The 15,785-nt window shown below is 41.7% G+C and overlaps 1 protein-coding gene across 6 annotated transcripts in view; it reads left to right on the top strand.

Moving 5' to 3' along the window:
- JMJD1C (jumonji domain containing 1C) overlaps nt 1–15,785 on the top strand; it is a 178,627-nt gene that overhangs the window by 120,788 nt on the left and 42,054 nt on the right. For all 6 annotated transcript variants that reach the window (XM_025202589.1, XM_014519329.2, XM_025202590.1 and 3 more), the window contains 5 exons: nt 6,707–6,831; nt 8,711–8,854; nt 8,974–9,160; nt 9,249–10,939; nt 15,270–15,442. In XM_025202589.1, the coding sequence (XP_025058374.1) occupies nt 6,707–6,831; nt 8,711–8,854; nt 8,974–9,160; nt 9,249–10,939; nt 15,270–15,442 (2,320 nt within the window). The remainder of the gene's footprint in view (nt 1–6,706; nt 6,832–8,710; nt 8,855–8,973; nt 9,161–9,248; nt 10,940–15,269; nt 15,443–15,785) is intronic.

The following is a 15,785-nucleotide window of genomic DNA, read 5'->3' as shown; positions in this document are numbered from 1 at the left end:
CCTGGTGGGCAGCAGGGCAGAGCCCCGCTCCCAGCACTGCCACGCCCACATCCCGGGTCCCCTGCCCTGCTCCCTGAATAATGCACCCCCTGCCCTGGAGTCTGTATTGCAGCACACAGACCATGTGGTGTATGGCCCCAGCTGCTCTGAAGCTGGACATGCTTTAATGCATGAATCTTGTCCCAGCCCCAATCCCTCCCTCCTGTCCTCCCCCTCCCCCAACAGACTTACTAGCTAGAGGCAGCTTTCAGCTGCCTGTTTAGTCTGTGGCCCAATCGGCCAAATCGGGCCGCATCTCCTGTGAATCAAGTCAGCTACTGAAGCTCTGTCTATCTGTATTTATATGCTGCCTTTCCTACCAAAGGCCCAGGGCAAATTACATTACATTAAGAGGACAGAAGACAGGTCTGCAACAAAAGGAACAAAATTACTTAAAAGGGAATTAGAAAATCAGTGTAAAACTGATTCCCCCCCCCCAATATTTTCAGCCTAGCTTTGCTTGCTAAATGCCTACCAAAATAGGAAGGTCTTACAGCTCTTCCAAAAGTTGTCCAGGGTTCAGTCTCTGGTGGGCCTTTGGGCCTTGAGGGAAGAAGTTCAAAAGCTGAGGAGCAACTGCTGAGAATGACCTTCCATGCTTTTTTGCCAAGCGGACTTGACTTACTAATAGTACTTGCAGGAAGTTGTTCTCCGCTCACCTTACAGGCCTGGAGATGAGGCAAAGGGAGAAGGTGGTCCCTTAGGACCATTAATGTGCTTTGTAATGTGTCCTTGTCACTCCATTTGACTAACCATGCTTGTGTTTACTTATATATATCTCCAAGTATATTCATGCTTCCTCTTACACATGGGATGCCTTTTCCTGAACTAATCTGTTAAACCATTGTCCTGTCCTTCAGATCTCCCCTCCCCTCTCCTCCCCTCTCCCTTCCCTCAAGATTCACTTCTGGCATAAAGCCTATAGTAAGTTGCCATCGGATAAAGGCTAGGCTGGTGGCCACTGGCGATTACAAATAACATTGTTGTTTATATCTTTTTCTTTTTTTTTTTTAAAAAAGACTCCAAATGTGGAAATGTTATCGCGTCAATGTAACCTCATGTTACTCTGTTACCCTCTTCATCTCTGTAAACCAGAGGTGTTCAGCCCCCAGCCTGGAGGCCAGATCTGGCCTGTGGAGCCATGTTGTCTGGCCTACAGGGTTCCCCAAAGGTCTGGAAGTTTGGCAGTGGGGGAGTGGGGTACTGCTCCGCTACTGCCAGCTTTCTGGACCCATGGGGAGCCCTGCTGGTTAATGTGGTCTTGAACATAAAATCGCAATTGGCTTGCAGCTGGATCCAGTAGGGAGGGTAGCACGCAGCTAGATTAGAACAACAGGCCACATGTGGCTGGATCATGACAGCGTAGATTTGGATCTGGTAGGCATACTGTGCGGGGCTGGATTAAGGTAGTTTGTGGCTGGATCAAGGCACTGCAGAATTGGGCCCATGACCTGACCCTGTGTGGGATCCAGCCTGCAGACTTGACCCCGTGTCACGCATCTGACCCATGGGGCCAGAATTTTGGGCACTGGTGCTCTTAATTCCCCATCTCTGTTGTTTACATTTGGTATGTCTTAATTTAGGTGATAAACTCCTAGGTTCCCTAGTACTTGTTTATTCCAGCTGCATTTCACTAAGGCAGGGGTTTTCAACCTTTTTTAACAAGTGTACCCCTTCTGCCTCAGGGCTTATGAAAAGGTAATATCTTTTAGTAGACCAACAGGATTTTTGCAAAAAAAAATTCTTTAATTCCAAGCTTTCAGGCACAAACACCCTTTCATCAGGCATCAGAGAAAAGATTGTAAAAGTGCTGGGTAGAAATGAAAGTTTATATTTCATGGGATTTTACAGAGGGTTCAGTAGATGGAAAACTCCTTTGGGTAGCAGTTCTCAGTTGGTGAAAAGCCGCTTTTTTTGGATGATGGGTGTTTGCAAACGTAAAAAAACCCAACAAAAAAACAAAATTGGCGCTTTACTTTAAACTTGGCATGTTCCCACATTGAGTCCCACGCATGCCCAGAAGAGGCAGTGCATTACTTCAACCCGACTCTGCAGTGTATGTAAAGATGGAGCACTTTAGTGGGGCTTTTTTGGCACTTCTATCTAATACCTAATTGAATTGGCTTTAGCTTAAAGCTCCCAAAAGCACCACTGAAACACCTGATCTTTACAGATGTTGCAGAGCCAGGTTGAAGGCACATGCTGCTTCCACTAAAGCTTTTTTTTAAACACCTGCAAGCAAAACAGCCTTGGCTTGTGGTGCTAAGCAACCTCTACTTTATTTTCTGTGGGTGCTTGAGCCCTGGAGCATCCATGGAGTCAGCGCCTATATATGCCAGAAACTGAAGTTGAGAAAAGAGCAAGAAATACATGCTAAAGGACCAATTAAAAATATTAATAGACTTCTAATATTTGTGTGGATGACAGTTCACACTGGCACCTTGTACATTGTCAGCTGTTAGCTATGTAACAATAGTAACAACCTTACAATTTAGTTTGCTAAATTGTGTGACAGTCTTCCAAGGAAAGTTGTAGACACCCCCATTTGTTCCGTTCTCCCCCAGTTCTGTTTTCTTTGGACATTTAAAACAAAACAGCAAAAGCTGTCAAAATATGCTTTAAGAAAGTATCCTTCACTGATGAGCATGAAATAGATGATGACATTTGAAATGGAGAAGCGCAGAGTGTGTTCATCATGAATCACTGTAGACCTCCACTTTGGTTCAGCTTTGCAATAAAATCCTAGTTTTTGAAACAAAACTAGACAAGACTTCCAAGATCTGAAATGGTCAACTCCAGTTTGTTCTTCTATATGTTATAGAAACCAGCACCATGAATTTCTTCTATTTTCAATAAAATTAGATGTGCATTTTATATTAAACATGTAATATGGAATTAGCATTATTTTCTGTTCTTTTCTTGTTTGAAAGCAGCTTGGGATAAGGAGATTCTGAGAGTAACACATTCAAAGACTTCAATAAGAACTGGACAGCTTTAGTGTCTTAAACTAAGTGAAACTTGTCTTTTCATTCTTCCTCAGGCAAAGATCTGTCTTAATAGGTAGGACTGAACAAACTAGTCTGATTATTCAAAGCCAGCTTGACCACACCCTGCAAAGTTAGAACCAAGATAATGTGATATAGTTAAGGAGTGTATATGATGGAACACTTTTAACCTATTTGTGGTCATAAATCCACTAATAGTTCAATGCACATAGAGTATTAATACTGTTAGTATCTTGTACATAAAATCAAAGGCATGTTTTTTTCATAATGACAAAGGGTTCTGTTTTGCTTGCTTGTGTGAATAGTACCTTCCTGTGCAATATTTTGAATAAAACTAGTGAAACGAGTAGCAGAGTAAGATTCTGTTCTACATCTACAAAGAAGCTATCCAGAAATGCATAAAGGAGATTTAAAAAAATGCACATAAGTTTTTCATGCCTTAAAGTGTGGGTTTAGTTGATTATTCGTTTTAGAAATGTATTCTGCAGTGTAGCCAACTCTCAAATTTTATTTCAAATCCTGTAGAAATTTTTTCTCAAAGTCCCAGCTCCTTGCATTAAATAATTACACAAGAATCTCAGTGATCATATTTTAGGGCCTGATAGTGCAATATGTTTTTTGCCTAATGTTTTCTACTATAAAACCAATCTTACAGTTAAAATCAACTTTGTTGAGCACTGACCCTTCAAAAGGAAAGTTTTAGCCAGAAGTGCTTCCTAAGATTTAATTTTATTTTTTGGAAATTTCAGTCAGTAATGTTCAGTTATTTTCCCTTAGCTTCAGATGTGGAAACATGTTTTTTGCCCATGTCAAAAAGAATCTGTGAACAACTGTCAAACCCCCCATGCTTTGGATTAGAGGCTTGAAATTTGGCAGGGCGGTAGCCTTTGTCAGGGATATGCCTTATGTCATTGCTGTGAAAATACTCCAAAATTTGGCCAGCCATTGCAAAATCATTTCACATCTGTCCAGTAAATATATATATATTTTTTATATTTTTTTTAATTTTAGCAGCTAAAAATCTCTGAAGATTCTGTCCTCCAAGCATGTGTTAGCCTGACAGCTTCTAGTGCTGATCACATTTCCTGAGAACTTTGAGAGCAACTGAATATGTTCTGTTCTCTCAAGCTCTTTTATGTGTGGCTGCACAGCCCATGTACCTTCCTCAAAGAGTGGCTGAACGTGTTCCAGCCCAGGGCTAAAAGGACAAAGCCAGACTTTCTTTGCAGGGGTTGTTTCCAGCTGCTCTTGACCAGAGTGACTGTCTCAACTGAAACTTCTCTTAGTGACCTTCTAACTAACATCAGGCAGCTTGGAAGAGGAAACTGTCTCATTAGAATGCAAAGGAGGAGACAAGCTGGGTTGGGAGGGAAGGAAAGCAATAGTTTGGGATGAGGACTGTGAGTCTAAAGTAAGGGAAAAACTTGGCATAAATCTGGCTGAGAGAAGACTTAGGAGGCTGGGTGGGGAAGACTTGGACCTGGTACAGTACACTGCCTATACCAGAGCACCAGTCTCAATATTACTCTGTCAATGGATTTCATAGATATTTGCTCACAGCAGAGTGTAAGTTTCATCCATTTCTAGGCAGGCCTCCAGGTAAGGGAGGAAAGTGTACTGCAGACATTGTTTAACCCATTAGTTCAAGAGGCAGAGCTCATTATTGATGATTTATCACTGGACTCCAGTAAACTGTGTGGGGGATTGAGGGTGATGCCACATGACTTTTTAAATGTTTGATAATTTTTAAAAATGTAGATAGTTACACACCAAAACTACAAAAGACCGTTATTAAGGTTGCAGGGCTAAATGCTCAGAGATCGGAAACATCAGAATTCAGGTTGCTTAAACAACCTTGATTCTGCCTCCTTGTGCACGTGCATAAATGCTACAGCCCTGAATTTTCCGATCATGTAATCTCTTTCTGGAGGTCTCATGTAATCTCTTTCTGGAGGTCTCGTGTTCCATTCGGAGCATAGAATGGAACAAGATCTGCTGTGGGAGTGAATCAGCTTTTGTTTTTTGTTTTGTTTTTTTTTAGTGTAGGATCCCTGCCTCATTTATTGCAGAAGTAAGGAGGTATGTAGTGAAGGAGGTAGGGGACTGCAGGAAGAGAAAGGACAGTTTTGTGGTAAAGGCAAGTGAATTCTATCCTAGTAAGTTAGATTCCATCTCTGCCTCTGCTACAGAGGTACTATATGATGCTAGGCCAGTCATTTCAACTAAACTCTTATTAGTAGCTGCTAATAGTCTGTGCTCTTCATTTTCTGGGTGCCTGACTTGAAACTCAGAAGTAATGACTTTTCACAGTTGTAATAGAACTAAATGGGAGTATATATGGTGGTCGTTGTCTTTTCAAACTGGACACCCTAAATTAATGGAAACTTCAGACCTTAATCTCTGCATTTTGGTCTGTAAAATAGATATAATATCACCCCTTCATGGCACAGGGGGATTCTGCCACTAAGGGAGGGTGCAAACAGAAGTGCAGCTCCCCGCTGTAACTGAGAGCACCTGGACCAAACAGAAGTTCCCTGTTGGTTCCAGGAGGGAGGGGAATCTAGCTGCTGGATACCAGACTGCCTCTGGTTTCCCCTAGCGATGGCCCCTCCTTCCTCTCAGTGTGTCCCTTTTTCAGAATGGGAGGAGGGAAGTGAAGCAGAGGGAGCTTCTTTTACAGGTTTCCCAGCAGGCATTGAGGGTGGGGTGGGTGTACTGGAGCCCCCTAAAGTAAAGGCTCCAGTACCCCCACCCTCCACAGGGCTGAAAAACCCCCAAACCAAACTCCCTCCACTTTGTTTCTTCTCTCCCATTCTGAAAACGTGACTGGCTGGGAGGCAGCGCACACACAAATTTACAGAAGACACTATATTTTGAAATGTCTTCATCTGAACCCTCATACAATGAAGGTTCAGAGTTTCATCCTATCAGTCATTTTTTAAGTGAGGTGTAGCTATGCGCTTGTTTAGACACTTATAGACCGTTTTCTGGGGCCAGATGAGGTGAAAATTTGTTACTTCTGTCTGCAACCTATATGAATGTGATGTTTACGATTTCTTAACACATGAACCCTTTGCAAAACGAGCAGAGTTCTTACTCGTGCATATAACTGCAGCTTGTTATGAGGCCAGGAGGAGGGGTAGGACTACTTTACTGGGTTTTTGAACTACTGCAGCAGAGACGAACTTTGTGGTCATTTATAAGAAAGACTTGGCAGCTGCAGAACCTGAACACCACAATCTAAATTGTTTTTCCCAGCAGAAGCATCCGGGCATGTGACCAACCTGTTGAATAATTGCTTCTGTATAACCTGATGCTACCTTGCCTTTCAGATTACTTTGCTATGGTTACCTTTTGTAGTAAAGATTTTTTCCATTTTTTATCGTCACAGATGCATAGAGTTAGATAAGGAAATTGTGCGTTGAAAACATTAGCATAGTTGACCGTAGGTTCAACCAAATGATCCTAAAGATTCCACTTGAATTTTAGAATGTCTTTCTGAATGAAAGTAAAGTGCATACGTGGGCCATTCTGCCAAAAGTGCATGTGGTTTGTTCCCCATGACCTGTGGATGACACTATACTTGAGTATGGTTGAAAAACATTGTGTGTCTTTTTTTTCTGAATGTCTTAGCATCTTTCTGTAAATTTTTCCTTTTAAAGGTCCATATTCCTTAAACGGCTATAGGGTGAGAGTATACAGACAGGATTCTGCCACCCAGTGGTTTACTGGTATAATTACTCATCATGACCTCTTCACTCGCACTATGATTGTTATGAATGACCAGGTAATTATTATATCCACTACTAGGAAAAGTATTGGGTTAAAAAGAAATACTTGGAATTTTCTAAAGGTTTTGTAATGTCTTAGATCTTCGAGTTATTATACTGTTTGCTTCAAATGTGTACAAGTATATCCTTCTTGCTTGTAAAATAGTGTTTGAGTCCTTGGATCAGCAGTCAAGTTTTTCTGAGGGTAAGCATTTATGCAAAATGCATTTTATAATTAATTCTGATTCAAAGACTTTAGCTTCTCTTATGTGGTCACTATCTGACTAATGAAGTGTTAGAAATGAAGTAATTTAGTAATACAAATTAGTCTTTCCTGTCAGCACCATTTGGAAGTCTTTTTTAACACAGAAGTTTCCTGTATGACTCCAGTTGAAACAGCTTTTTTTTTTTTTTTTCTTATAACCCCAGTAATTTTTTTTTTTTCCCCCCTGAACAATTAAAAGCCTTCACTTTGAACAGTACAGTACAAGTATTTGTTATAGTACTTTTCAGTTCTAGATCTGAAATTGTTCTTGGCCAAAACAACTGCGAGTTATTTTTCATGGGAAAAATTAATTGCATCCCAAGAGAAACCTGAGAATATTGGTTAGTTCTAAAAGATCAGATGTCCCATCGTCCTTGAAGTGACTAAATCAGGGGTCAGCAACCCCCGGCACGCATGCTGAGCATGGCACGCAACGAACGCCATGTTGCTCGGCACACCGCCGCCAGCCTGGGCTCTAAGCAGCTGCTGCCAGCCACAGAGCCCAGGCTGCTCCCAGCAAGCGGCTGGGAGGCTGCAAGTAGACCGAGCTCCGTGGGCCAGCTGTAGCCGGGAGGCTGCAAACAGCTGCTCCAGGCTCTGGCATGTTGGCACTCCGGCACCTTCCAAGGTAGACATTGTGGGTTTTTTGGCATTCTGGCCAAAAAATGTTGCTTACCCCATGATTAAATGGTCAAGATGAACATATGGTTTATAGTTCTAAGTTCTTTCTTTCCCTTTCTTCTAATTGTTTTCCCCAAATATCTGTTTTATTTTGGTCTAGCACTCATAGCTCATGGATCTCTTTGTGCCTCATTTCTCACTTACCTGAAAAAATGTCTTCACTTGTAGCGTTCCCTAAATTTATCTCGTTAGTGCTGGCTTTCTGTATAGATGTGACCGTCTCCCTTCTGTCTTGGCATTTTGCTATTCACTCCCATCAGTTACTTCGTTTTTCTATTTGTGGCTAGAGTATATTATTTTTAAAACAGTTGGTTAATGGTTCTCAACTAAGAAAAATTCAGTGGCTTTTCAATGTGTTATCTGGCAAACTGTTATCTGGAACCAGTGCAATAGTGCCTACAGCAGAAATGGTGACCTTCAAATTAAGTAATAAGGTTTGGGTTTTGCTGCTGCTTCAATCCCCAGTTAAAAAATCCATAATCTGATGTCCTGATCAAGATAAGCTATGGTTTTCACTTGGATGGAAAAAGGTAGTTAGCCTTGTTAGTCTGAAGTCAGTCAGAAGACAGGGTAGATTTGTACCTTATAGACTAGCTAAATCAGAGATGTGTAGTATAAGCTGTTGTGAGCAGCAGGTGTACTTCATCAGATGCTGCAAAGGAACTCGCTGCTTTCTATTTAGAAGGTCTTCCTCTTGCAGTCTTTTCCCAACTTCTGATGAAATAAGTCCGCTGCTTACAAAAGGATGTGCGACTCATCTCTGATGTAGTTAGTCTAAGGTGCAAATCTGCCTTGCCTTATGTCTTCCCTTCAGCTAGTCTTTTAGCTTACAAATAAAGTATATAATTTAGCTTATGTAAACACATGAACCTTGCTATGAAAGTACAGGTTAGAGTGTATCTGAACACCTGCTGATTATGGATTTTTTTTTTCTCTTTTTAATAAACCAGGTGTTAGAACCACAGAACGTTGATCCTTCTATGGTTCAGATGACCTTTCTAGATGATGTTGTTCACTCTTTGTTGAAAGGTGAAAATATTGGCATCACATCGCGCCGCAGGTCTCGTTCCAGCCAGAACAGCAACACAGTCCACGTACATATATTTTCTCTTCTTACTTAAAGTATTATTGTTTATAGCAAACAGTCAGTATCTATGATTAAGCTGCTAAGTTAGGATCATGTAGAGTGAACTAATTATGTAATTACTTTTAGGGACATTATACCCGTGCTCAAGCAAATAGTCCCAGACCAGCAATGAATTCCCAAACGGTAGCACCAAAACAGAATTCTCACCAGCAACAGCGGAACGCTCGGCCAAATAAAAGGAAAGGCTCAGATAGCAGCATGCCTGACGAAGAAAAAATGAAAGAAGAAAAATATGATTATATAGGTCGAGGAGGTAGGGCAGTTATTGAAATGGGAGGGCGAAAGATTCTTAAAGCTGTACAGAACTAAAAATATAACAAGCATTTCTTTCTCCTCTACAGAAAATCCCAAAAGTAAAAATAAACACTTTCTTAGCAAAAGAAGAAAACCTGAAGAGGATGAGAAGAAACTGAGTACGAAAAGACTGCGGACAGACAATATCTCAGACTACTCTGAGAGCAGTGACTCAGAAAACTCAAATAAAAGATTAACAGATTCTTCCTCCGAGCAAAATTCAGAGAATGAATTGAAAAGCAAGAACACTTCAAAGATAAATGGAGAAGAAGGAAAATCCCGAAGTAGCGAGGGTGGAGAGGAACAGACACTAATAGACAGGCAGTCTCCCTGGGATGGAATACAGGAAGATAAAAAACATCAGGGGGCAGAAAGACTAAAGTCAACTGACTTAGACCTGCAAGAAAAATCTTCACCCCATCCAGCAGAACAGCCAACAGTCTCTGATCAGAATGCCAATGACCTACATGTTCAAGAGTGCAATACTGAGAAGCGGCATGCTATGAAATTGAATAATGAGCAGTTTGTGCCCAGGCCTCCTACACCAAAATGTGGTGTTGTTGTAACTAATGAAAACAATTCTGATAGAGAGCGCCAGGAAAATGCTGCAAGTACCTTTGCTTTGCAGACAGTTCAGAAAATAGAGTCTTGTAGCAGTGATTTAAAACACCAGTCTACAAATGCAGATTTTCTAGAAGTAAGAAAACAAGAAACTGATCAGAGTTGGGTTAGCGCTATTGTCAGTAAAATGGATTTGATCCCAGCTGGGGTTACAAAAACAACTTCATCAGTGAACGAACATCTAAATCCTGAAAAAGAAAAAGTTCAATATGGCTCCTTTATGTCTTCATTAAATGTAATTTCTTTAGCAGAAGAGGGCAAACTACGTAAACGAAGCCCAGCCCCTGATTCTGTGAAGTCAAAGTCTAGTGCTTCAGTTGATCATCCCAAATCAAAGTCATATTCTTCACCTGATGTTAAGGCTAAACTCACCCAATCTCCTGATACTGTGAAGTCTAAGGTTAGTTCACAGAACAGTCATGTTACTGGAGTAACAAGGTCAGCAAATAAAACTGAGTATGATTTGCCTAGGTCTAGTTTTCATCCAGTTCCAGCTAGAGTTAGTACTTTAGAAGCTACTAAAAGTCCTCTTATCATTGACAAGAACGAACATTTCACAGTATACAGGGATCCCACACTTATTGGACAAGAAACAGGAGCTAATCACATTTCACCTTACTTACATCAACATAATTATCCTCTTCATTCCTCGTCCCACAGAACTTGTTTAAATCCAAACCCCCCTCATCCTGCATTATCTGGTGCATCTCATCTATTAGCTGGGTCATCAAACCAAACTGCGTTGTCTGCTATTAACACTCATCCTCTTGGTACTACATCACACCATTCTGTTCATCACCCTCATCTACTTCCTGCAGTATTACCTGGAGTGCCTACAGCCTCCTTACTAGGTGGCCATCCACGACTAGAGACTGCTCATGCCAGCAGCCTAAGCCATTTGGCATTAGCACACCAGCAACAGCAGCAGTTGTTACAGCACCAGTCGCCACATCTACTTGGACAAGCTCATCCTACTGCTTCATATAATCAGCTAGGGCTTTATCCAATTATTTGGCAGTATCCAAATGGAACACATGCTTACTCAGGACTTGGTCTACCTTCCTCTAAATGGGTCCATCCAGAAACTCCTGTTAATGCTGAGGCTTCCTTAAGAAGGGTAAGTTATACTGACTTATTCAGATATGTTTTGTGTAAGGATAGCATTTTGCCTTCCAGATAACTGGTTTACATGTTCAGTTGAGTGGCTCCTAAATATATTTATTAGCTGATCATTGTGCAGCTATGCCTTTGGGCTTATACATGACTTTTTTTCTGACACGCACACAATGGGTATAATTTCTAATGAAGTAACTGTATCTTAATGGACATGAACAGAGGACTAAATTAAGCTTTTGTGGGAAACCTTAATTCTGGCATTTACTATCTTTTTCTTGCTAGGCTCCACAACCTCGGGCATCTTTAAAAAGTATTATTTTATACATACATTTTTTTTGAAGTTTTTTTTTAAAACCTTAACGAAATATTATTGAAACATTTTCATTTGCAACAACACTGGGTAAATAACAGCAGTGGAATCTGCACATCCGCAGTACAGGACTTGATTATTTGAGCTAACAGTGTTATGGAAACGATTTGTTACAGGGGTTGTGTGTTAGAAGACATTTGATTTGCCAGTGGATTTCGTATCTGCTAGATGACAGAGAAGTGTTGAGACTGGAGGAATTTTGGGTTCAATTACAGGTTGTGTTGGGAAGCGTGCTTTTATATTTGTACACCTTTCTTGCCCCATCAACTGCCACTGCCTTGTTCTTCTCTGCATCTGTCCATGCATCGCCTATTAGATTTCTATGCCCTTCTGTTCCTTTCTGCACACATTCTTTATCTCCTGTCTGTGCTTCCCCATCTGCTCTTTACCCCCTCTGTATTCAAGTGTGGCTGACAGTTTCTTTCTCCATGCTTTCTGAATGTTGGCAAAAGGAAGCCCTGAGATCCAGTAGTGTAACTAAGGGTGTGCAACTAGGACATCAACTCCAGCCACTGGAATGGAGACAAGGGGGTTTGAGGCTCGTTGTGCAGGGTCAAGAGTCCTCTTGTCAGGCTACCATTCCTCTCTCCCTGTTGAATACACTGCGGCTCCCCGTTCCTGCCAGGGAAGGTGTCTGGTGTTGCTAAAAGAACCAAGCTAACCCTTCCTTGACCCTGTAGGTGCAGTCAGATTAAGGGTTTTTGGACAAGGAGACAGTTAATCTGATCGTTGGTGGCAATACCTCTTTTTGCAAGCAGCATCCTACACTACTCTGCATGGCCAGAGCCTCAATCGACTCTGGCCTCTATTCTGGCACCCCAGGGTGCAAACTCTATCAGGTATGAGTTTGTTGCCCTAGGTGCAAACTCTACTAGTTACAACTCTGTTGAGATCACAGTAGAAGGAACTCCATTGTAGGCAGCCACTGCAGGAAAAGTCTTGCTCAGCTCTGGCATGGAGCATGTTTGGTGCAGATGAAATCTTTGGAAAACAGTGCTGCCAACCTCTGTCAGACTTCTCCTGAGCATTGCAGAATTTTTATTTGCACGTATGGCCTAATTTGGGAATATTTTGTCTTTACATTTGGAACTTGGAACTTCTCAGTGGTTGTAAAGTTTTTATCATGCATTAAACAGTTTTTATTTTTCCTTAACCTTATTCACAAGCATGACTGAACCGTTTTAGTTGAACCTTTTTCCAGAAAAGAAGTTTGAGTTGGTATGGAAATATTCAGTGAGAAGTTTGACAGTGATAAGTTAACAGAAAAAATTGCCTTGTAAGAGAAAGCAGAAGGAAGTCTTAAATATAGGCATTACTAATTTTGCTTATAAAGTATATATGGAAATATTAACCCAGCTTTAAGGGATTATCATAGACTATTTCCCATCAGATTCTCTGACCACATGAAATAAATTAGTCTGTAAATATGGAGATTTTTAATTATAACTATTAGCTAGTCACTGTCTTCTGCTGACTGTTGTCTTCTAGTTACAGTACTGGAAGCTTTCTTTAAATCTATGACATTAGTTGAACAGCAAAAACTACATTAAGATGGTATCCAAGGCAGGGGCAGGCAATTATTTTGGGCGGAGGGCTGCTTGCTGAGTTTTGGCAAGCCGTTGAGGGCCTCATGACAGGCAGCTGGTGCAGATAAATATTAATTCCCTAAATATTTTAGGGGCCCCCATGGGCCAGATGGAACGGCCTGATGGGCCGCATCTGGCCTGCGGGTTGCATTTTGCCTACCTCTGATCTAAGGTCTTTCAGTTAAGTGTTTAAAAGTCAGGAAATAGGAATATTAATGTTTCACCTGCAAATCTACACTTAGCCATATGTATTTGCGATAATTTTTTTAATGTCTCGCATGTGACAAACACTGCAGTGTTTCAGAGAGAACTTGTAACCATTCATTTCACAAAAGTTTTCAACTGTATGTGAAAACTGATATGATAAGATACCATAATCTAAGGTTGTCATAATACGTGTTAGTGAGGGGATGAAGTTACAGTTGTGTTTCAAATTTAAATTATGTTTCCTGACTCTTGAGTACTTCGACATGCAAACCGTTGCCTTTGAGTGAAATTATTTGGGACATTATAACAGATTACTTAGGCGTATACGCAACTAATTGTTTGTAGCATGGTAGGTGTGACAGGTACACGATCTGGACCAACCTAAACAGGGCCCGCACACCTGTTCCTGGGGCAGCCGCCTCCCTCCCCGCCTGCCATGCCTTGTTGTTAATTGATTGATTGGTGTTAATTAGCAGGAGGCTGCCCCACTGCCAGGGGGCACTATCTGCGGCTCTGTTTCCTCCCCTACACCGCAGTCCACACCTTGCCGATGGAAGACATTATGTCTCAAACTAATTACGAACTGGCCCCCTTTTTGTTCTCTCCGGGGCTCCCCCATAATGCCCCCCCTCTCCGGGGCTTACCACGCCTGCACTGGGGCTTCTCAGTAACTGCCCCCTTCTCTGGGGCTTTTGCCCCCTCTCAGGGCGCTCAATACTGCCGCCCTCTCTTGGGGCGGCCTCTGTCACGCCGCCCTCTCTCGGGGCCTCCTCTGTCACGCCACTCCCTAGGGGCTCACCGTGCCCTCACTGGGGCTTCTCAGTAATGCCCCCTTTTCTGGGGCTTCTCAACCGCCCCTCTCTGGGGCTGGGGTCTATACCCCGTATGCAGTGCCCTCACTGATGCTGGGGTCCCCACACTACTGTGAGTCCCCTATGAGGCCTCCTCCATCCCCTAATAGCCTGACCCAAACCACCGGTGTAACAAACAGCAACATAAACACAAGCCCTCTGGCTATAACTTAAATGGAAGCCGCTTGGCCATAAGACCATTCAGTCCTACCCGGGGATTACTCCATCCCTCAGCAGTGCCAAATGCTGCTCCTGCAGTCAGGTCTCCCCTCTTTTCCATGACAGAGCTCTTTCCTCTTGGACTGCTGGCCCCTAGGGTTTATAAAGGGAGCCAAGCCCTGCCCCTTCTGGTCAGCTGACCTTCTCTGGTTGCCCTGGCAACCCACAGCTGGGCTCCTTATTCCCTGCTAGGGCTTCCTCCCCAGCAGTTTTCCCCTCTTTGGGAGCAGGGCACCTCAGTGCTCTGTGACAGTAGGAAAAGTAGAAAGGAAAAAAGATAATTATGCTTTGATCTGCTTTATAAGTCTACCTAAGAGTTATACCTTTTAAAGAAATTTTTTTTTGTAATTTATTGAAATCCAATTCTCTGTTTAACTGATAATTGTAATTATACACTACTAAAGTATCAGCATTTTGTTAGTATTAAGCAATTTTTTTTTTTTTTTTAACACAGCCTTGAGGTGAAATTCTCTAGAAACAAAAGCTGCTTGCAGACGTTAAAAAAACAAAGCGGTGTTTTGTTTTAAACTTGGCGTGTTCCTGTGCCAAGCCCTACACATGCCCAGAAGAGGCAGCGCCTTAGTTGGACCCAGCTCACCCAACGTCTGTATAGATATAGTGCTTTAGTGGGGCTTTTTTGGTGCTTTTATCTAATAGCTGATTGAATTAGCTTTAGCTAAAAGTGCCAAAAAGACCCACTGAAGCGCCTGATCTTTACAGACGCTGCAGTCAGGTTAAAGTAACATGCTGTTTCTTCCAGTAAAGCACATGGGGGTGGGGGGGTTTGTTTTTTAACATCTGCAAGCAGCCGAACTTATCAAAAGAGGCATTTGAAAATTAAACTTCTACAAAATACATATTAAACTAGAAATGCATGTTTTACATGTTGCAAAACAAGTTGGAACTGTGGTCAGATAGCCAGCCCTACTCTCTAAATATGTCTCGGAGCCTTAAAAAGAAAAAAAAGGAAAATATGATTTGCAGTGTTGAAATATCATTTAGCTACATCATTGGAAGAATTAGAAATATGTATCATGCTAGTGTGCTTCTGTTTCTGGGGTTATTTTTTTTTAAGTCTGATTTTGTTGCTGTTAACAGAATACTCCCAGCCCTTGGTTGCACCAGCCCACCCCTGTGACCTCAGCTGACAGTCTTGGGTTATTGAGTCACATTCCTGTAAGACCATCCAGTGCAGATCCTCATCGGCCACTCAAATTGACAACACATTCTAGTCCACCATTGTCCAAGAATCTAGTAGATCATCATAAAGAGTAAGATGGTCACTGTTTAAATCTATAACCTGATGTGTAGTTCTGTGTTTGCAGTATGAAATGCATAAGGTTTAATATTCAGTTACTTTCATTCCAGTTTATTTGTGACTGTGCATCATCTGGCATATATCTAGATATAGATATAGATATCAACAAGCCTAAATATAGTAACAAATGATGACAACGTTTTCAAAAGCACTCAAGTCCAGTTTTAAAACTGACTCTGCCAACTGCACTTTGAAGGAAATTTAAGTTCATAAGTCACTTGCAGGCTTTGAAAAATTATACCTAGCATAAAGATATGTACCAGCTTTACTTTGTGTTACTAGAGAGTATTGTTTGG

Source organism: Alligator sinensis, unplaced genomic scaffold (genome assembly GCF_000455745.1).
Source record: "Alligator sinensis unplaced genomic scaffold, ASM45574v1 scaffold674_1, whole genome shotgun sequence".
Taxonomy (NCBI): domain Eukaryota; kingdom Metazoa; phylum Chordata; order Crocodylia; family Alligatoridae; genus Alligator; species Alligator sinensis.
Note: the sequence above shows the minus strand (reverse complement) of the source record. Positions and strands in the feature narration are given on the sequence as shown.